Source organism: Trichoplusia ni, chromosome 10, assembly GCF_003590095.1.
Source record: "Trichoplusia ni isolate ovarian cell line Hi5 chromosome 10, tn1, whole genome shotgun sequence".
Lineage (NCBI taxonomy): Eukaryota > Metazoa > Arthropoda > Insecta > Lepidoptera > Noctuidae > Trichoplusia > Trichoplusia ni.
The window spans coordinates 633,011-656,800 of NC_039487.1; the positions used below are offsets into that span (position 1 = coordinate 633,011).

General features: G+C 35.9%; 1 protein-coding gene and 1 non-coding gene across 2 annotated transcripts; both read left to right on the top strand.

The window, feature by feature from the left end:
- The first annotated feature begins 627 nt into the window (after positions 1-627).
- LOC113497888 lies at positions 628-22,647 on the top strand. Its single transcript, XM_026877657.1, has 21 exons — positions 628-1,225; positions 2,493-2,664; positions 3,000-3,119; positions 3,735-3,899; positions 6,207-7,410; positions 7,724-7,861; positions 8,277-8,486; positions 9,143-9,340; positions 13,841-13,961; positions 14,346-14,472; positions 14,688-15,238; positions 15,685-15,789; positions 16,218-16,298; positions 16,703-16,828; positions 18,958-19,128; positions 19,472-19,622; positions 19,977-20,100; positions 20,441-20,604; positions 20,878-20,953; positions 21,334-21,427; positions 21,773-22,647. Exons 1-21 carry the CDS (start codon positions 1,133-1,135, stop codon positions 22,238-22,240), a joined length of 4,659 nt encoding a protein of 1,552 aa, XP_026733458.1. The 5' UTR covers positions 628-1,132; the 3' UTR covers positions 22,241-22,647.
- Trnay-gua lies at positions 17,432-17,525 on the top strand. The gene is made up of 2 exons: positions 17,432-17,468; positions 17,490-17,525. It is a non-coding gene; the product is annotated as a tRNA-Tyr (tRNA).
- Positions 22,648-23,790: the final 1,143 nt, after the last annotated feature.

Sequence of the window (23,790 nt, forward strand, 5' to 3'; positions counted from 1 at the left end):
GCTTGTGAAGTTGTGACGTCACGATATTTTAGAATGTCTACACAATCGTGACGTCACGCATAATTTTTATTCAATATAATTTGATCAATTAAAGCTTGCGGGACAAATGAAAAATACCTATCTATTATTTTGCGTCAAACTATAAGACTGACACTGAAAAATAATAAGTCATCATTTCGTTCGTCCACAGTCTGTATATAACGTTGGCGGCCGCGTAACGAAACCATGAAGGTTTCTTGTTTTTCTTCCAATGCCATCTAGAAAGGTGTAAAAGACACTAAAATTGGGCGTACAGATACGCCTTCATTATCAGCTAGTGGGACAGAGCGAGGCCTTGGCTGTAGCTAAGGCATTGCCATGCCGTCGCGTCGGCTTGGATTGAAAATTTTTTGGCTTGGTTGAAGTCATAGCTCCAAATATCCTGAATTGAAAAAAATACCTAAGTTTTTTTTATTGTTACTACATTACTGGGGTTCGAGATTATGGTCTACCTTAACAATTGAATCCTCCTCTACTGGTGTCCTAGGTATATAATAGTAGCTTCTATGCTGAAATTTTGATGGGGTTCATACGTTTTTATTTTATAAAGAGCCAAAATCCTAGGGGACTAAGTGAGGTCAATACTAAACTTATTTTGCCCGTATTAAAATTACTTATAATATATTCTTTTTTGAGATAATTTTTCAACTCCGATAACACTTCGTGATTGTCTATAACGTTATCTACTTTTTTTTAATAATTTTAATGTCTATGGAAAAGCTGCGTTCCAGTTCGGAATAACAAAACAATATTCAAAACCTATTTTGACAGCCATCGTATTTCCTTCGCTTTTACACAAGTCAATATTGTCTCATAGCGGTTGAATGTTATGGTCTTATCTCACTTTTTTTCTCAACTTGAAGCTAAGATTATAAACAATACTCATAAACTTTACAACTTTGTAATTGTCAATTTCGAGGTTACATTACATTTACAACAATAATTTTGTACTCGTCTCCCATCTAAATATTATTGCTACGTATAAATAAATGCACGTTTCAAATGCGATATTATTAATTTACGGTATCTGCAATTTTACAAGTTGGACTTGTATGAATGTAATACTTTAACTCGTCGCTAAAGTTTATCCCTAATGGATAGTGAAGGCATTACTAAGCCGGGATCGGAGTCCCAGGACTCCGATGAACCGGCGCCTCCAGGAACTTCCCCATTCACACTTGATAAGGTAAGGTTAAATCAATCCATGTCAATAACGAACATTACATTCGTAATTATAGACAAACTTCAATATGTATATATTGAACCTGTCTTTATAGATTCGGATCATTATTGATTTGTGTTTATAAATAGATCTCGATGTACACTATACAATTCATAATGGCGCCAAAGCGATGCAGTTTGCAATCAAAAATGTGAAAATTATTTGTTTTAAATTTTGAATTCTTCAAAATTATGTATTTTCTTTTGTGAACTTTGGCATGTGACTGAAATAGTGCTTACCCTAAGTGATCTGTGATATATAAAGACAATAATTGTATTAATATAAGATTCTTAGAGCTTTTGCGAATTTCTTGAGGACTTATTAGGCCTTATCAATGTGTTAATAAATATATGTTCTGAGGAATCTGTAGAAATTTAGTGAAACAGAAAGCCAATGTATTTGAATTTGAAATTAACTATTTCCAATATGAGTTGGTAAGTAATATTGTCATGTGTTAATAAATATATGTTTTGATGAATCTGTAGAAATTTAGTGAAACAGAAAGCCAATGTATTTGAATTTGAAATTAACTATTTCCAATATGAGTTGGTAAGTAATATTGTCTTGGGCCCATAAAATAGATTAGAATTTAGTATCCAAAATAAATCTGTGGCTCTAGCCTACTTAGTTACTTCACTTATGTTGGCCTAGTGCATATTGGGCTGTATAAGTGTAAAACATGTGTATTGATCTGAATCTTATAATGGAAGCTGGAACCCAAGTTGCCTTTCATAAACTGCCTGTGGAAGTCCCATGAGATTGCAGTTCTTTTGATGAGGTTGAGATGGCTGGGTTGACCAACTTCCCAAACCACTCACAATGGGCCAACCTAGAGTCTTAGTGTAGAAAAGGAGCCTACCAACAAGTAAAAATACTGAAAGCTGACCCCAACATAGCTTACAAAAAGACTATGCCAAAATATGACTTAAAAACACAAGATTTTGGTCTCTTTTCTATAAATGGTTTATCTGCCAGTAAAATTAATACCATAATGTAACTAGCAGTTGCCAACAAGCCACAAAACACTCGGAAAAGAATCCCATGGGAACATACAATCGGGATAAGAACTATCCTATGTGTTAATCCTGGTTATGAACTATATGTGTATTGAGTTTCATCTAAATCCATTCAGTGGTTTTTGTGTGAAAGAGGAACAGACATCCATACATAATTTTTTTTTGCATTTATAATATTAGTAGGACTATACTAATACTTTTATAATTATTTTCAGGCATTAACCAAACCAATTCCTCCAGCCGCTCCTGTCACATCAACGGTTGGGTTTAAGTTGGCACCCTCATTGAAAGGAGTAGAGAATGCTAAGAAGAGATTGAGAGCCTTCTCGATACAGAAGAAAGCTCCATTAACACCTGTAGCTGTGACCAAGAGTACTGGAAGTGGAAGTAAGATAAAATTTAGTTTTTGGATTTTGTATTTAGAGAGTTAATAAATAGGGACGCTATTTCTAAGACTAAAAATAAATATAGTTAAGTTGTATTTACTGGAAATATGTTTTGCTGGCGTTTTTATAGATAATGGTAGGAAATCATTGTGCTTGAGCCAAAATTGCACTCTGCCCGATTTTACCATACCTAACCCTGCATATGCGAATGATTTATCATCTTCATAAAATTCGTTTGTGTAAAATGTAAAAGGATTTGTATACAACTGGCAACATAAACTTTTTATTTTTATTTTAGTAATGTCTTAGATTCATGTAAAATTTCTTTCACCTCAGATACAACAGTGTTCATTGGTAAGCTGAGCAGTGTTAAAGTGACTCCGAAGCCAGAAGATGCTGATCAGAAAAAGCAGCCAAAACCACCCAAGCCTGGAGCTTTCAGAAAAATATTGCAAGGTAGGCCATTTCTTAATTATTTATTGCTATGCTCATGCAACAATAATGTGAACTTCCACATTCTTCTTTACAATCTTATGGTGTACTTGTATAGTGTTCTTTGGGACAAAATGCGGTACCATTGTCAAGCATTGGCACCTCTTCACATTCATCCAATGCGAAGAGGTGCCAATGTTAAGGAAAATCAGTAATTAATCCAGAACATGGCTATAATTTGCAAAAGGTCTTTGGTCATCACAATAGCAAAATAAGGCTGGAAGAAGTACATAAGAAATCACTGAATTGAAGAAGCTAAACAGAACACCTTTATATTGTAGATGGCGAGTATAAATGAAGAAACCATATATTTAACACAGACTTTGCCAGAAAAGAACTTGGTCAAAAATGGTTTTTGAAAGGACTCAAGTACCTAGATACCTCTTTAAGCATAGATTATAACTTAAAAATCTCAAAGCTTTGCAAACCTATTATAAGACCTCCACACTTATGTAGAACCTACCTAATGATTTTTCAACTTTATATTTTGTATTTCTCTTTGTATGTCGTGTGTACATGAATAAATAACTAGAAACAAAAATAAGTATGTTCATCTAACCAACCCCTTTCTTTCCACAGACTCATACACTGAATTACAAAAGCGTACCCTCACAGAGATTGAAGATATGAAGCGTAAGATGGAACTGGTTGAGTTAGGTATACCTCTCGGTTTGATTTGTCCGAGCTCGTCCAACGATAAGGCGATGCCGACAAAGGCTATGCCGCCCATCAAGACATTCTTGGGTAAGTTTTCATTTAACAAATACAAGTTATTGTGTACAGTGGGGTTTTTTTAATGAAAAAGGTCAAACATTGAACAACATTCAATTAAACTTTTCTCACCGGTTGCTAATACAGCTTTCGTTTGTATTGTTACTGTCACACAATTAAAGCTTTATTAATAACCAATTGCCAATGTCAATCGTCAACCCGCCTGCCAAGCGTGGCGATTATGGCAAATCCCCCTTCTTGGGGGAGGAGTCCAGCAGTGGACGTCTTTTGGGCTGAATGATGATGAATGTCAATCGCACGCGCTCACTGGCGCGTGAACAGATGAGATGAAGTATAATATAAAAGCTAGTCCTGAGTCTTTGTGCATGGGACTTGATGGGACTATAATGTTCTTAAAATCCCTCATGACACAAAAAGAAATAAACAGGAAGATAGGAAGTGATGCGCTGTAAATAGATTTCGATACGAAAAAAATATATTTTATAGGGTGTACATTTACTGTATTGTTTTCAAACTTGATTACTATATATTAAGAGTTCATTATAGTTATAGCAGAGTCATTATGAACGGCATGAAACAAGTACGACAAGTACGACTTTGAAAAATGTTTCATTACTTTATGAAATTCCACTTTAAATTGAATTAGTAGCATTGTCACTTCATTGAAAATCTCTGATATTGAAAACTTCGCGCGTAAATAGTTATGGTGAAATAATATAATAGATAGATTGTAAGTGCGAGAGAGAGGTCTGATAATGACTCTACTATACTCTGTGTACTATATAATGACTATTTTTAAGTTTAAATTATATAACTATGCACGTTCTTGTGTTGCACTGTTTTTCTAGATATTCCTCTTCTGCACTTGTTTGTTTGGTCTCACGCTATCTGCATGTTCTTATATTGTCATGTCTTTAAACATTACTTTCAAAATTCTTATTCTCTCATTTTCAAAGCCCTCATATTCAAAATGTTTTGTGCGATTTGTAATTTTATTGAAAATTTGAAAAGCGATTGCCGCAATAACTGTTTCAAATTTCATTTATTTACGATGGTATGCATGATTTTGATGATATGATTATATGATTATGATATGATTTTGTCATAAGCGTACATTACGCTTATGACAAAATCGAAAGGCTTGTAAATGATGTGTGTGAAAATTGGGTCCTTAACACTTTTTTTAATAGATAGCACTTAGCCCTCCCGCTCTCAAAATAAGATTTCTGCAGTAGTAGAAAAGAGTGCACTCGACGATGTAGAGAATTGTCCCTTTTACAATTGTAATAATCTTACTATAAAGATGATTTTACAATGGCAATGCGCTGCGCAGTCTGTTGTTTCAATAAAAACAAAGAAATTACAGATGCCAAACAGAACGCCGAGCATTCTTACCAACATTATGTTTCAGTAAAATGCTTTGGCATATCAAAATCATAACAGGAATCACCTCTTATGGTTTTTATAGACCTGGTTGTGGTATCAGGCAGCTATTAAATCATTATCCCTCACTAACACTGCTATGCTTTTCCCGCTTGTGTGCATGTACAAGTAGCGTGTGAAACGCGCGGGCGGGCGGTCGGGACGCGCACGCCGGCTCAGCGGCCGAAACGCGACAATCTCGACATCGACTTCATCATCAGCAACTGTTTGTATTCACTTCCTATGTGTGAACGAAGCTTAGGGATTTTGTTATTCTATTTTGTGTCTATATTGATAAATAAAAGTTATTAGGCACGTATTCTAGTCTAAGACTAACTATTTTGAAAAATCTCATCATGTCACAAAACTCGAAATGCCACATCGTACCGTCATAATGGACGATGTTACATTTTGAGTTAATTCTTAAAATAAAAATTTAAAAATGCGTGTTTATTCTTTTTTTTTCTTAATTTTCCTTGTCGATCATCAATTATAGTAAACATATTATGTATGTTTTAAAGTCTAAGCTTCGTTCAAATGAATAAATATTTGGTCTAATCATATTTGAAATTGTTTAGTTGGGTTTTTAATCTGTAAAAATTTTACAGATTCAACATTTGAAACCTTACTGCAATTATTTTGATTAAAACCTTATATTTAGATCACTCTTTTCTTTTTTCCTTTAAGTAGTGTGTTTTGGGTATTTTAATGTAGTTTGTATTGCATTTTGATCATATTCTGCTTTGCATGCACTGTTTTATCATCTTTTGGCATATATATTTTTAATGCATGAATGTATTTTGCACAATATTAGAATTATAAGTATTGACTAGCTTTAGTTACTATGCAAGACTACTGTACGAAACCAATACTCTAATGCGTTTAAAAAAATTACAGACCCAGCAAAACTGGATGAAATTATCAGAGATGCGAAAAAAGCTAAAGCAGAGGGCAAAGAATTTAAATTCGACTACCAAAAGATTTTACCAGACTATGATAACCCTTTCCAACGTAAGAAAGATGAATTCGAGAAAGCCAAGAAATCTGAAGAGAGGGATCATCGTAAGAAGAGTGAGAAAGACAGGGACAGAGATAGAAGGTCCAGTAGCGGGTACGACAAGGATAGAAGACACTCAAGTCACAAAAAAGATGATAAGGATCGAAGAAAAGATGATAGAGATAAAGATAGGGATAGGTACTCAGATAAGCATAAGAGCAAAGAAGTTAAAAAACCTAAGGAGCCGCCAGTAGAAGAAGTTAAGACTAAAGAAAAAGTAGTACCCAAAGACCCGAAGGAGACTGACGTCAATTTGAATGATTATTTAGTTTGCGACAGCTGGTCCTTAGATAATGACGATAAAAATATCATTACAAGTCCAAAATTAGATGACAGGATTAGACAAATACCGATACCAAAAGAGACCAAGCCAATAGAAATTAAAAAGGAAAAAACCGAAAGTCCAGTACAAACACCAGTGAGAATGAAGAAACTACAACCAGTGATCGATTCGTTCAAATTCGAAATCGATCCCAATGAAGACGAACTAGAAATGTTCGAAGACAACTCAGATTTAGACAAATTTTCGTCTAAGTCAGTCAAGGTTGAACTTGACGATTCACCCATGGATATGTTTGACTTTGACACGAAAGAGTCTAATGACGCTTTGACAGATGACACGTTTTTAGAATCCGTTATAAACGAGATTAAACAGGAAGATATGAGCGATGACACGAGTCAGGATAAAGGCTTAGTAGAATACGACTCTCCGTCTAAAGACAGTTCCAGTCCGATCGACGAATCGAGACTGTCTATAACGCCGGAGTTGGACGATAGGATGAGGGATCTACAGTCCAGGCGTAGCGACTACTCCGACGGCTACAGGTCTACGGAGAGCGGCTACAAGTCTACGGAAAGCGGCTACAAGTCCAACGCCAGTTTTAAATCTGAGGATAGCAAGGGGGATAGCTATAGGTTGTCGATGGAGAAAGATCTGGAAAATCAGTTGAATAAGTCGACGGTGGATTCGTTGGAGACCTGGAGTTTTGTGCTCAAGATCTGTCAGCCGTTGCTGTTTAGACATGACAGGAATAAGTGCTATAGGTTAGTAGGAATAAGGTTTCATTTGCTACGTATATAATTTGATGGTTTTAAGTGCATGACATTCTATTATTTGGTGGTTTAGTTAACGTACTGATATTAAATTGTATAATGGTGGCTAATGATTTTGGTTAGTTATTCCATCATAGTTTTGCATTGAACAGTTAAAATTATTTATTTTACAAGATTTAATAGTGTGATTTTTTATATTAAACAAATAAAATACCAACTTAACACATTTGTTGGTATTTCTGTTTAAAGACTCAGTGTTAAAATTATTTTAATGTAAAAAATAATCCTATTGTTGAAATTGCAGAGAAACGCGCACTATGCCTAAGATCTGGTACACAGAGAACCCCAAGCTATGTTCATGTGTGAAGGATAGAGCTGTTGTCTATGAAGAGCTGGAGACCTGCAAGATGAGCCTCGTGGATCGAGTCTATGGTTGCGATCAGTGAGTACATTTAGCAAGGATTTGTAAGGCTTAACCCTGTTGAGATGGTCAATTTTATATTTCTAATTGTATGTGATACATTTTTTTTTATTTATTATAGTCGTAAAAAGTTCAAAAATGTTCCCAAGTGTTATGTTATTAGGGCTTTTGGTTTCTTCATGTCTTTATTTTTCCGAATTAATGTTTGAAGCATTGATAGAATCTTTATATCAATGCCAGTGACACTGCAAAACATATATAAAACATATATAGATATAGAATAGGTATATAATAATAGATATACTAAAATAAAGACTACGATAACTTTATTCTTCGTTCATAATTGTATGTCAGTTTTTCATGGACTAAAAAATTCTATATTCCATTGAAAAGCTTAAATCTATTATTATTAATGTTCACATTATTGGTATTACAGGATACCTGAAATAGAGTTCCCAAAGGCCCGAAGTTGGTACCCTCGCTTCGCGCACTGCCTGACCGAGTCTAGCTCCGTGCCCCCCCTCGAGCCTGCCTCTGAGTGGGAGGCGGATGACAGCCAGACAGAAACTCCTCAGCTCAAGGACAAGAGACGGTCCACTACCCCTCTGCGCAGCGAGGAGATCTACCTGGACAGGGAGTACCAGAGGTAGTGTGGACAAAAACTGCACATGTCATTATGAATGTTTGATCAGGTTACCAGCCAAATGGTAAAGGTCGCCACGACACTATTACGGCAAAAGAATTTATTAAAAAAGAAACAAAGTTGACATATCTTCAAAAAGGTACTCAGTCTTATGTGTTTGTAATACAAAATCATATTAAATAAATAAACGATTTTACAAACTTAAATATTTACAAGTTAAGAAACAAAAAAATAATTAAATCAAAGCATCAAAAAAATTCATCGGCATCGCCGCCGGCTGGGAGTGTGCCCATAAGGCTGGCAGCATTGCCACGTTGAATGGCAATGCTAATCCTCTGAGCGAGGTAAAAGCCAGCCTTTGGGTCACGAGAAGTGTCAACGAGACGCTTTGCTAGGTCTTTAAAAAGCGTTTTGGCACTCGGCCCCCACGGCCCAAAAGTTTCAACCCCAAACGGCTCAAAGAAGTAACTACCAACTAGATTACCATATTTGCGCCGTTTGAGGTTTTCAGCAGCCGATAAACGATTGATATATTTTAGTGGTATATTTGGTTTGGTAAGGATAATTTTTGTTTGACATTTATATTTTGTTTAATATAATATGTCAAAATATGAAGCAATGTGGATAATTTGACCTTATCTTATCTTCTCTTCTTATAGATTCATGCAAGCTGTATGGCCAGAAGTGTCAGAATCTAAAGCTGGCACTCCCCGCAGTACCACACCAGTCAGACAGGAGACCAGAAAGAAGAAGGCAGAGGATAAAGAAGCAGAAGACAAGAAGAAAGTCAAGAAGATAAAGCTGAGCAGCGAGGGTTGGAGCCAGGAGTCTGACGTGGAAGAAGAGGCCGAAAAGAGGTATGCTTATTAGAATTATTTGGTTTTACTCGATTACGCCAGAAAGAGAGTACAATTACCGGGACGGATCTTGAGCGCTGACCTTCACCTGCGCAGAAGTGATTTTTTGGGTCTCTTTTGCGATATAAAGTGAGGCGCGGGGCTGATAAAGTGCTGTGATTGTCCCGCAGCGCATCGCGACATAGCCGTCACTCGTGATTGATTGAAATTCGTTCTTTGCTGCAGTTGCATGCAGCTTAACGAGTACGCACAATTGATTGGCGTTTAATTTTACGATGCGCAAAGCGATCCCCACTCTTCCGCCGAGCGCTCAAGATCCGTGCCGCTAACTATATTTTTCTTTGGGTTTATAATTAGATCTAAGGAATAATACATTTTCGGGGTATTTTATCCCATCTTCAGCCTAGCCTTAATAGTTTAGTTCACTATTTCGAATTTAATGCTTTTTAATAACCTTCGCGTCAGCTCATGATTAAGAACTCCGTTTGGGTTCCAAACTAGTCGAGCAATCTGAAGTGACTTTATGCGACCGAACTGCATTCACTTCATGTTGTCACAAGGGTAAAGCAATATTACCACCCTTAAGTCAAAATGAATATTTTAAATCATTATACAGGGTGTGGCGTAAATAATGGATAACCCCGAAAGTGTCGACTGGCCAGATAGTCATCTATCATTTCCCCAACTTATATCAGATTATGCCCATGGATGACCAAATTATTGATATTTTTGATATTTTCAATAAAACTCGTACTTGCTTATACAAAATCAGCTGCCATTTCTACTATTGCTGACTATTTTTCGTTCTGTTTTTTTTATATCACTCTTACATATCTGTATCATCAGAACAGCATCAAATTTTTTTAATACAATCTAAGATAACTTGGAAAAAAATAATTTTTCTCAATTTTTAATATTTTTTCTTAAGAATTATGGAATTTCGGGCCCCTGTATCGAAAAAAAATGTTCTACTCTGTGGTAGCCCATTATCTTTAAAACTTGCCCATTTAATGCAGATTCTAAAATGGTATAATAATCACCAGTATCTTAACAAAGCACCAAGTTATTGCTGTTCGAATCTAAAAAGAGAATTGTCATACAAAATTGATTTTTAAATTAAATTTTTTAACACTGCTGTAACTAATTTTAAACTCAAAGGGAATGCAATTTTCCTTAAAATTTGATCGTTATGGGTTGGTTGACACAATAAAATACATTAATATTTAATAACATTTATTGTAAAAATTTACACAAGATGTTCAAAATGGGCTCCTTCAGCTGCTATGCAAGCTCTACATCTTCTTATAAACGACCGTTTTAATCGATTCGCAAATCTTGCTGACGATATTTCGTCAGCAGCCGAACGTATGCTTTGTCGTAGCTGTTCAATTGAAGTTATTTCTTTTTTGTAAATCTTCTCCTTCAAGCAGCCCCAGTAAAAGAAATCGAGTGGGTTTAAATCTGGCGACCTAGGTGGCCATAGTATTGGCCCTAGACGTCCTATCCACCTCTCTGGATAGGTCTCGTTTAAATATTGCCGTACTCTTACCGCATAATGTGCGGGGCAACCGTCGTTTTGAAACCACATGTTTTCACATACTTCAGGGGGTACGTCCTCCAACAACACAGGCAAATTATTTTGCAAAAAATGCAAATAAGTTTCTCCAGTCAGGGTCGCTGGTAATTCAAATGGTCCAACAATTTGACCGTTTAGGATACCGGTCCATAAATTAATCTTAAACTGGTGTTGTGATCGATCTTGTCTTATTAATTTCGGATTTTCTAGTTGCCAGCTATGAAGATTATGTAGATTTAAATATCCATCTCTCTGGCACGAGGATTCGTCACTCCATAGTATTTTATTGAAAAAATCTGGTTCCTCTCTCATTCTTCTTAACATTGTTCTACAAAATGCTACCCGTAATGGATAATCTCTCGGAAGTAAGGTTTGGACTCGCTGAAAATGGTACGGGTATAATTCGTGCCGTTTTAATATGCGATGTACCGTCCTGGTTGACATGCCAGCACGACGAGATAACACACGAACTGATATGCTGGGATCTTCGTTCACTATGTTCAAAACTGCTTCATCGTTGCTGATACGCGGTCTTCCTTCACTCGCACCGCCCACACCGCTGCCAGGTATTCTGCCTTCAGAGTATGCATTGTGTACTCGAATAAAAACTCTGTAATCGGGGTGGCGATTGTTTGGATATCTCTCCCGATAAAGTGCAGCTGCTTGGTTAGCATTACCTCTACATTCACCATAAATGTAGTGCATATTGGCATATTCTAACGGTGTGTAACGTTGAGGCATTGTCGCCGAGCGCCAAGTCGTCAGTAACAATATCACAGGTTAAAACTGTCTAAATCACTGAGCAAATCACAGTCCAGATGGAAACAGCAATGTCGTCGAGATCACTCAAAAAACAAGTCCAATACACGGGCAAAACGGAGTCCAGTAAGAAAAGCAGTAAGTCACAAATAAACAATAATAACAGCGAGGAACGAGATACGGGTGCGTGCGTCTAAGTCCGAGAATGTTAGTGCACTGAAGGTCGCATTTGCATAAAATCATAGACCGTCTCTTTCTTTCTTACAAAAAAATGTAATCTGTCCACTAGCATCGTAATAATAACTCTTTTGTTTATTGAATACGACTAGGATTCCAGGTAGTCGTCCATTAAAAAATAGGTATTTGGGTTGGGTGCGGTGAGTTTTTTATTACCTGAATCGAGTTTTTGCACTTCCATAACGCCCATAACATGATTTTAGATAATGACATTACTGTTTTTTGTAAGTAATAACAGAAGCAAGAGAATAATTTTAATATCGTTATTTTCAAAATTAAGACCCATGTAGATTCAAAACACTATAATATGGTGCTTTGTTAAGATACTGGTTATTATTATACCATTTCAGAATCTGCATTAAATGGGCAAGTTTTAAAGATAATGGGCTACCACAGGGTAGAACATTTTTTTTCGATACAGGGGCCCGAAATTCCATAATTCTTAAGAAAAAAATTTTTAAATATGAGAATAAGTATTTTTTTCCAAGTTATCTTAGATTTTAATAAAAAATCTTGATGCTGGTCTGATGATACAGATATGTAGGAGTGATATACAAAAAACAGAACGAAAAATAGTCAGCAATAGTAGAAATGGCAGCTGATTTTGTATAAGCAAGTACGAGTTTTATTGAAAATATCAAAAATATCAATAATTTGGTCATCCATGGGCATAATCTGATATAAGTTGGGGAAATGATAGATGACTATCTGGCCAGTCGACACTTTCGGGGTTATCCATTATTTACGCCACACCCTGTATGATGGACTTACTTCAAATGAAACTTCAATAAAAAGTAAACAAAAAATTATTTTGAAAATATTATTAGGAAATATAATTAATGTTGTGCTATGGTTAGCTCCGAAGCAAAAGTTGCTGAGGCAGTTACAAGTGGAGTGTATCATTTCAAAATACATGATGTTTTTTATCACAGATCAGGCCCAATGACTGCCGCATATGGTCGCTCACCATGTTTTGCACAATTATATTTTTATGATGTTGTCAGAGAGTCGAAAATCAAAACAAAGAAATTTGTATGCTCATTAAAGTAAATCATGATTTAGATCTACGCCGATTTAATGATGCAGTTCAAACTGATGTAGCAGTAATATTTAGTACAGTTGATGGTGAGCCACCTTTTGAACGAAATATGATTTGTTTTTCAAAAGTTAATGGTATAATTAAGAATATCTCAGTTTTGGACTCATCATTAGACCCTTTAGCATACCCACTGCTTTTTCCCAACGGTGATACTGGGTGGCATGTCAATATTGCTCATAATACACCAACTACAACTAATTCAAGAGCACCCAGAAATAAATTAACCATGCTTCAGTATACAGCCTATCAACTTGCAATTAGAGATGATTTCAGCATGTTACACCATTCACAAAAACTATTTCTGCAGTGGGTTGTTGATATGTACATTTAGCAAACGATGAAAGAGTTTTTACAAAAAACATTGTTTTCAGAGAAGTTTTAAATCATTAACAAAATTATTACAATATGCGATAAAAAATGCTCTAAATGGATAGTATTTTTAACGCATGATTTTTTTGTTTTGCATCCTCTTATAGCATGTTTTGTTTTAGTAAACATATTTTCTTTTAATTTCATATAATTTGTTCAAAAAAGAAATTGGCAAATAACAGTCTTGGTCAAATCTGTGGTTATAGTAGTTTAGTTTTCGACAGTAGAACCTTAATAATGTTTGAATATTATATTTTAATAATGTATATTAAGTCACTTACAATTTAAATTTATTATATGGTCGAATTTCGACCACTGGGCGACCACTAGTCCGGATAATTATTTCTCGGACTAAGATTTTTTTTCATTCCATGCCTCGTCAAACATCACGTAACTTGTTTATGAAAAAACTGAAAAGCACTTAGTTATTGGTTAACACTTAAAAAATCCTATTCATTAGCAAACAGAAGATAAAAGTGGAGAAAGCGAAGGTCCGAAAGCGGAAACACTCGCCGTCTTCTGCCTCGGCCAGCGAGGACGACGACAAGAAGAGAAGGAAGGCGCTCAAGAAGAAAGCCAAGGTATGTGTTTTTATTCTGGAATATGTAGATTAATGACCTACCCACGACTTGAAGTAATATTATTGAGAGTTTGGAAGGGAGATGTTGCTCGCAGGCGTGTATTGCGCTGTCACGCTTACTAAAACATATTTAGATTACTTTTAATGCGTGCTGTTAGACTCCCTGTGATGCTAGGTAAGCAGCTAAGCAGCAGCTAAAAGGCTACTGTGTCTGAGGTGATGTGGGTTCGATCCCCGCTGAAGTGTTTCTTTTCTGTTTTTTAATGTTTGTGAAAACACAAAGATTAGTTCACCAAGTTCAAAAGTAGGGTTTAGACTTAACAATTTGTAATATTTTCATTTTGTTACTTAACACTAGTTCCAAATCATATGATTTTTATAACAGGAAAGTAAAAAAACGAAATCAAAACTGGCGAAACGACGACGTCTCGGTAAAAAGTATTTAAAGAAGTTAAAAGATAAGCAAAAGAAGAAGAAGAAACAGATTGAAGAAGATGAGGATATCGAGAAAGGTAAGCTTTAAACATCTTGGAAATATGACAGTTTTCAATATATTTACAATTCAATATATTACTCCTGCTGACTCTCTAACAATATAAATGAAAATGTCACAATGTATTATTTTTACAAGGTTGTATAGGTTTTAAACTCGACGGAAGTCCAATAAGAATTAAGACATTTAATTTCCTTTAAGGCAGGGTGTAATTGACATTAAAATATTTCACAGAAAACAGAAAGAAAGAAAAGAAATTGCGCAAAAAGAAACTACAGAAGAAAAAGAAAGCGTTTAAAAAGAAGAAAGCTAAAGCGAAATCTTCTAGCAGTTCGTCCTCATCATCTTCAAGTAGCACGAGCAGTTCCGACTCAGAATCAGAACCAGAGAAGAAGAAGAGAAAAAAGAAGAATAGTGACGTCAAGAAGAAAAGAAAGCAATCTACTTCTGATTCCACTCAGAGCGAGGAACTCTTCGACGTCAATATCCTAAACAACATCAAAACAGAACGATTGACAGACGACGAAAAGAATCAAAAGCTAGACTTTTCTAGAAGACAGAAACCTAGAGAAATAATCAACGTGAAAGAATTACAGAACGATTTCGTCGGGAATAATATTCATATTAAGAAGGAGGTAGAAGAAAGAGTGATTGAGAAGAGAGAAGAACACATTAGAATAGATGAGTTTGAGTTGGACAGTCAAGAGAGGGAGTTCGCTACGGAGAGGGATCCGGATGTCACGGATGTGTTGGATGGACGGGAGAAAGAGGAAGTGCAGGTTAAGGTAATTTTTATTAATGATATTACCAACTAACTGTTGCCATCTAAAATCCCACGATCCCACGGGAACATAAAATCAGGATATAAATACACGTAAATCCAGGTTATAAACTATCTGTGTACCAAGTTTCGTCTAAATCCGTTCACTGGTTTTTGTGTGAAAAAGTAACAAATATATGTATATACAGCCATAAATACATACTGAGTATATAATGTAAACAAGAAGGATTTGTTGATCTGGGTGATATCAATTACCTAAGTTGTAGCAATAATTTTCTTGGAATACTCTTTAGTATTAATCCATTTGGGTACTGAAAAAACCTATTTAATATCGTTGGAAAGTGAACAAATTATGTTATAAATTGTTCGCATTTCACCTACTTGAAAACACTCATTCGTATTTTCATTTGTATTTTGACTTTTTAGTTTTTGAAAATGCTTTATTTTCAGGTATATCCAGAGCCTACACATTTTGACAAGTTCAATCACCATGAAATGGAAATAGCGACCAATAAGCTCGCGGACAACTCGCTGTCGTCATCCTTTATAGATAAAGTATGTATATTACTGAAACATTAATTATTAATTAAATTAATTGAGTAAACTTCGCCTCAAAGGCATTCGCATTTTCGCCTTTTCAAGGTGGAGTATTAAGAATAAATATAGACGCACGGTAGTAGAACCTACAGCGCTTAGAGATCATTGTATTTTTTGTCCTTATTATGACAAACTGATTCTTTCAAAGCACCTTACCCTGCCTTGCAAAATGTAAAACATATCTAAACAACGGAGAACAGAAAAAAAGTTAGCGTCAAGACCTTTACGCTGCTTACGCTAGATTTATATTTCAAAAATATCACATGTTTCCCTGCTACGTTAAACTATATCCAACATAAAGGGTACAAGCTATTTAACATATCCATTCAAGATGCATACGAAAACGTTACAAATTTATAACTAATAATAAATTTTGTTGCTCTCAGGATCTGCCTGAGCCGACGCCAACGGAACACTTAGAAACTAAACTACCAGAGAACTCATTATCATCGTCATCCTTAGATAAAGTTAGTATTGTCAATTATCTCATAAAAACCCTCAGATAATATAAAAGAAAATGGTAAAGACTGCATATGTAGCCGAGTCGTTGAGGTCACCAAGCCAAGCTCACTATGCGCGCCGTGTCGCGGGTTCGATCCCTGCTTCAGAGGAACCTTTGTGTGATCCACGAATGCTTGTCTCGACTCTGAGTGTCTTTTTGCATCTAATAAAATAACTTTATAACCAAAAACTCACTATTTGATACAAAAGCTTAGCAAAAATTAAAGAAATTTCAACCCAATTATATTTCCCGTTTTTGTTAGGACGATGCAAGTCATAAAAACTCCAAAATTACAGCATAAAGACACTACTCAAGCCCTTTCTAAAATATAATAGTTTATAAAGTTATTCATGACTACTATGTCTCCAGGACCCTCACGAGCCGCTAGAGCTGAACATCCCGCTGCCGCGGCTGCCCGCGCTGCCGGACGAGTCCAACCTGTCGCAGTGCTCCTCACAAGAGTCCACCGCCAGCAAGGACGTGCCTTATGAAAAGGTAAGCGATGTATAAACCACCACTGGACACAGACCTGTTTCCATATAGGGAAGGTTTTGAGAATCACCAAGCTAGGTCAATGCGGGCTGGCTATTTGAGATCATATTTTGAGTTTAGGTTGCCTCACAATGTTTTCATCACTGTTTGTGTCATTGGCCGTCGAAGGTCAAAGATATTGACCAATGACATTATAGCTTTGAAAGTAATAACTATATACAGAAAACACAATATCTAAAATACTCACCCGACAAGTACAACTCAAAAATGACGAACTTACAGATTGAATATTAAAAAATGATAATGGCTAAACATAAAATAATACAAAAAACAATGTTTATAACCGAACCGAGTCTTTTAAAAATACAATTTAACGAAAGAGTATATAAAGCCACTAAAAACAATCATAAACAATAAAAGGTCAAAATAAATCATAATAATTATCAAAGGTCACGTAATTTACAACATATGCATGTAAAGAAAGCGAATTGTTACCATTCTACTCAGCAATTTGTTCACGCAACAAAAATATTTCTCAACGTACTTATTATGTTCACATACTTTACCGCGGTGAAAGGGACCCAGAATTTCGATCACTTTCGTATCCCTTCGATAGCTCAGTTGGTAGAGCGGTGGACTGTAGTCGTAAGAATGTCAGTTGGTTATCCATAGGTCGCTGGTTCAAATCCGGCTCGAAGGAATGTTTTTGCATTTTTTTTTTCTATTTTTATAGTGTTTTATAATGATATTTCATGTTAATTATTGAAATAATATGCTGTGAAACCGAATGAGAAATGATATATAAAATTATCGCATTTCTCATTCAAAAAATAAATACGGATTTTTAGTTTCACATAATTTTATTGGGTCTTTACTGATCAAATCAAATAAAATCATTTATATCATGTTTCTTTAAAGGAAATTAATAGTAAAATCTTATTAAGCTATTTAGAGTACTTACTAAAGTTAGCCTTAACTAGGTAACAACTTGTGTTTCAGGCAAAAAAAAAGTTACATTATACTTGAAATTCTGAGTCAATGGGGTGTGCAATCTTTGTTAATATCTATACATATAATAAAATTGTAGAAAAGTGCTGTCTGTACATTGAAAATAAAAATAAAAAAAATAGCAGGGGTTATTGCTATGTCGATGTCGGACCCAAAAATGTAATACAGAATAAAAATTTAATATACATTAAAAAAAACATTTTTTACAGCTATAGGAATATGGACTATTTCATCAAACTGTGTAGTTGAATTAAAATAACAGATCAATGTTATGGTATTATAACACTTTCGTTAGGCAGATTCATCATTATTTATTTATTGACGGTTTATTCACGTAATGTTAATTGATTTTATTGAATTTTTGTTTTTATTTTTTGAAATACAGATTTTTATTCATTCATATTCTTCATTGCATTTCTTTATTATTGTCATTATAAAGCAAGAACTCTCGACTGCTAGACAATCATGATTCTACAGAAGCTGAAAGTATACTGTACCCTTGTAAGAACGATCCCTGAATATAGTCTGGGTTGTGTTTACTTCTTCCAAACTGTGGCTACTTCTGGACAAAGACCTCCCCAATTACAAAGCATTATAAACGCAATATCGGTATCAGCACTTCTTTCAACATTAAGAAAATATAACTAAGAGGTTTAAACGGTTTTCTTTCCTTTTATTCTCTCTTCCAATCCGCGCGCTCTCTCTGCTGAATGCTCCCTTAACATCAGTACCTGAATGTGGATAATGGAAAATTGGAAATGTGGAAATGAGTGGACTTTAGTTATGAATGTTTGAGAAATTATGTGAGTTGAGGAACGAAAGGTAATTGTTTATTGTAATATTTGACAAATAATTACAATCAAGGATCCACATTAACGTTTATGTGTGTTTAGGACCTTTGTTTTAATTTTATTAGTTTTTAATTTATGAACTTTAAGCATTGGAGTTACTATGAAACTGAATTGTTCCGAAATTGTCATTGATTTTGATTGGCATGGCATATCATTTTTTTTATAAATTTAGATGTACTAATGTATGGTTTTGAGTACTGCCCAACGATTTGGTGCAAACTGTTACGCTGAGCATGTTATAAATAAATAAATTCTTAATTTCTATCTTTTTAGGACGACAGCCACCTCCGTCCCTCTTCACAGAACTCCAACTACAGCTTCAACGATGTGATCAGCGCATCTCACAGCTACCAGAAAGAGGATAAGTCGCCAGAGGGCTACGAGCACAGCTATGAAGTGTACGAACAGCTCGCCATGGCTTACCAGAGCGATGTCGCTAAACAGGTATGTTATATGCTGTGCCTAAATATCTAGATATCAACAACCTGTATACATTATGGTACGCCATAAAGAATTGAGAATTGAGAGAATTGGGATATTGAGTTCTAATGTTGAGGAAATAGTGTGTAATTTTGTCTATCAAAGTAACTCATTGAATTTATATGAGTGCTCACTTTTTTATATTATTTGTACTTAATCCTTTTTTTTGTTAAGTTGGGGAAATCCTCCTGGACACCCACTCCCTCGGGGGTTTCTATGGAACCCTGAGTGTTGCGAGTCCAACTTTTGCTCGACCGGCGTTTTTTTAACATGAATGCATATTGAGAGTGTTGTGTATCGTCCCCAGAGTGTCCCAGGGCGTGTGTCCCCGGACGCGCGCTCGCAGCGCATCGAGACCCTGGTGAGGCGCCGCAGCCGCGGGGAGATCAAGTGCGACTGGCGCCCCGACACGCGCGGGCCCGCCCCCGCCGCGCCCGCCGCCAGGCCCTCCAGATGGGGTGAGGACTGCCTAGATATAGATCTTTTAATATATATTCTCGTGTCATGAACGTTGACGTCGTTGAACTCCTCCGAAACGGCTCGATCGATTTTCATGTATTGGTGTGTACATATTGAGAATCACAAAACATCTTTTCCGAAATGGCTCGATCGATTTTCATGAAATTTTCTGTGTCTATGGGGTAGATCTGAGAATCACGCAACGTCTTTTTTCCTCCCCTAAGATATTTTTTGCATTTGTACACATTGTACACAATATTAATGCATTATGGCAAAACAACGTTTGCTGAATCAGCTAGCATTTAGTATTTAAGTATGTACATATGTTACTTTAACAATAATTAAATGTACAGGTTTGAAACCGGGCGAGGTAAACATAGTCCTGACCGGCGGAGACAACTACCCCTCACACAACACTACGGAACCCGTCTACCAGATACAGACCATCGCCAACAGGAGCGAGAATAATACTAGCGGGTATGTCTACTTATATGAAGATAACTTTACACTGAATTACAGAACACGAGTGGAAAAGAGATAAGAATAGTCCACTGTCTTGCTTCCACAATTACAAATCTGACTAAACATTTGCATTTACTAAAGTGTGAGTGTGTAAATGCGTATCTCATCATTTGCGAAGTTTAGTTTAGTTTGTCGTTACTCGATGACGGTCCATTTTGTTTTAGTTTGAATGATGTTGGTATAAGCATATTTAACAGAGTGGTAGACCTTATACTTCCTTATAATCTCCATATAACCTCGTTTTGACAAGAAACTCAGATCAAAATTCAAAATCTACCATTTCCTCTCATTGTAGAAGTTATGACGAGGCATATGAAGACATGTACGGCGCGTCGGACCGGCTGCAGTACGGCGACTGTTTCGCCACGGACGTCGAACCCGCGATCCCGCAAGACAGCGCGCCCGTCAAGCATCTCATATCACTGGACGATCGCATCAATAAGGTGTTGAATGCCTCAGGTAATGTATAAAACTCTTAATAATACTTTTTTCTGCAGTTTTTGTAAAGTTATGTAACTATTTGTATTCTTGAAGAGATAAAATATTTTCTCATTTTTCCAAGACCTTTCGATTCCTTATTTTTTCTCCAATAGTGGGACATTCTAATCTTGGAATAAACGAAAACCTGTCATACTTTACCGTTTCACATTTCGCATGTTTCACATCACCTAGCAAATCACGTTAAATATAAATTAAACAGTAAACTAATTAACATATACTTTAATTTAATAGCAGCGGCCGAAGCAAAGTTAGACTCGGAGGAATTGGACGCTGACAAAGACAGTCCGGACAAAGGAATACTAGTCACGTAAGTATTTATTTTAGAATATAAGAATCCATACAATGCTTGTCATTTACGGTTATTCCATATTGAAAGAGTAAAAACCGAACTCGCGGTTCATGATATACATTATCTTGCCAGATGGATGGATAGACCGTGGAGGTTTAATATATGAGTTACGTTTTCAACAAAAACTTACAAACTACTTAAAAAGCTGCTAAACCAACCTTAATTATTATTTTTTGAGACCAAATTATTTCAGCTCATGATTAAGGACTCCGTTTGAGTCCGAAACTAGTCGGGCAATCCCAATAATTACGATAATTACAATATAATTATAATTACAATAATCCCAACGCGCGAATAAACTGTTGCATCATTTAATAACGTGTGTATAATATTTGCAGCAAGACTGAGAGCCGCACCGGCAAGCGAGTGAGCTTCGCGGACGGATACAAACCGGGACAGGACTCGGATGTCGAGGAACCGCCTGTTAGGAAGGTATGTTACATATACATTTAATAATTCAACAGAATTTAGTATTGACCATCCTTTAGCAGGTAGGTATATAAAAAGTAGGTAAAGTAAATTAAATTTACACAGGAACAGGTATTTCTCATATAGGGAAGGTCCTGACTTTGATCATTATTAACACTTTGCCTGCGTTGAAATCGATCCTGCACATCGTGCGCCAAAAACATGAATAGAACCGCAAGGCCACAACCAACATACTGATTTAAATTTAGGCTTATAAAAGAGTAACCCAGTTTAATGCCTTTTTAATTTCCAAAAATCCCTTACAAACGTTTTCTTATTCCGTAACCTACTTTATATCTATTTTTGCAGAAGAAAAAGCCGCGTCGTACAGGCTGTGCCTGGCCATGCCCAGCATCACACCCGGACCACGTCCCCCTATGGGACGCGCTCCCACCGCCGCCGCCGCCACCAGGCTCCCCACCACGCAACCCACTACCACTCCCACACTTACTACAGCCTCACAACATGATGAACATGCAGCTCATGTCGCAACAGAACCCGAACATGCTACAAACGCCGAATATGTTGCAGCAACAACAAAATATGTTACCGCAACAACAAAGTATGTTACCGCAACAACAAAGTATGTTACCGCAACAACAAAGTATGCTACCGCAACCTAATTTGTTGCAGCAACAGACTAATATGTTGCAACAACCGCCGAACATGTTACAGCAACCGCAAATGATACAGCAACAGAATCAATTATTACAACAAGGCGTAAAGCCCATGTTGCCCAATTGTCCACCGTTTTCAATTGCGCAGAAAATTGGTTAGCAGAACAATTTCATTTTATAATATTGAATATTTTTCTGATTTTCTTGTAAAACTTTCTGAAAAGAAGGTTCTATCATTTGTATGTATTACAAATGGACCAGTGAATAAATGTATGGACATTACAAATATGTATGACATTTAGATTGTTATACAATCATTAGACTCGCCTATTTAAGGCTTATAATTATACAAAACAATAGTTTTCTTTAGCTTTTCTACCTAATTTAGGGTCGAATATTAATATATTAGTAGTATGTATATTTTGCTGAAACATCTTGTTACAAAACCCGAAGAGTCACTCTTCATTTTCTCATAAACTTTAAGAATTAATATCACTAGTGATAATTATTATGATAATATAAGAGTATTATGTTCTAGACCATGTAAATATATGATGTTACTGCCTATTTTGTGTTTTATTTATTTTATAAACTAGTTATTGTGAAGGGATTTTCCATCTAAAATTTTGACTAGATTTTCACAATTATTTCTAAACCATCCTAAGCTTTAGCTGTTCCGGCGAACTTTTCCCGCCTGACAGTCAATAATAATATACAGACAAAATCGCGCGCCGCGGCAGTAAACCCTTTAACCCTCCACATATTTTAAACTAGCTGTTGCCCGCGTCTTCGTCCGCATGGTTAGAAGATATAAGTTATAATTTATACCTGCCTTCTATCTATCTTGTAGGATTCAGTCAGCGTTTGCAATGTAAGCGCAAAAAATGTGTCTTTTTACGACCTCACATTAGAAACCTAAAAAATTGTAGCCTATGTGTTATTCTGATGTATAAGCTATATTGTGGTAAAGTTTCATTCAAATCCATTCAGTAGTTTTTACGTGAAAGAGTAACGAACATCCATACATCCGTACTTACAAACTTTCGCCTTTATAATAGTAGTAGGATGATTCGACAGATTTCTTTTAACATACAACAGCAAAACTTACTTCGTTGTAACGTTTTCTCTTCGATAAACATAACGTGCCAATAGCCCAAATTAGTTTTATCACCACAAACTACAATAGTTTTGTAGCTACCTTGGGCCGGCCATGCCATGTTCTTTTACAGAGCAGGGGTGGATGGTCCCTGGTAGATACCCCATCACATTTTCGATTAAAGTTCTCAACGAGGCCTATGCATGTTGGACTTGTGTCCATGCAGAAAAGAGATGTATAATGATACCATAATATTTTATTTTGAAAAGACTAGCTTATAGAGTTTCTTGCTGATTCTTCTCCATAAGAATGACACTTTGGAAAAAAAAAACACGTCGGAAAAACAAAGAAAATAACAACATTATAAAATCCTGAAGTTCTGGTAATCAACAAAATCATACAGTAAAAGTATTCATTGATATTGTTCGGACACTTTAAAACATCAGGGGTTTCGTAAAAATTATTCATTTAAAGTGTTACCAATTTTGGGATAGTCGTTCTGGTGTAAAACTTCCGATGTTCGTTAATTATGATATCAGTGATGAGGCGAGATGATGACGACAGCGATTAATTGCGGGTTCCATCCCTCGATAAAAATAAAACTTGATTCTCTA

Excerpts from the sequence above, each read along its gene's own strand:
- LOC113497888 (XM_026877657.1), top strand. The coding sequence starts at position 1,133 with ATGGATAGTGAAGGCATTACTAAGCCGGGATCGGAGTCCCAGGACTCC. Across the intron at positions 16,299-16,702 it reads CATCGTCATCCTTAGATAAA|GACCCTCACGAGCCGCTAGA; the intron begins GTTAGTATTGTC and ends CTATGTCTCCAG. Across the intron at positions 19,623-19,976 it reads CGCCAGGCCCTCCAGATGGG|GTTTGAAACCGGGCGAGGTA; the intron begins GTGAGGACTGCC and ends TTAAATGTACAG.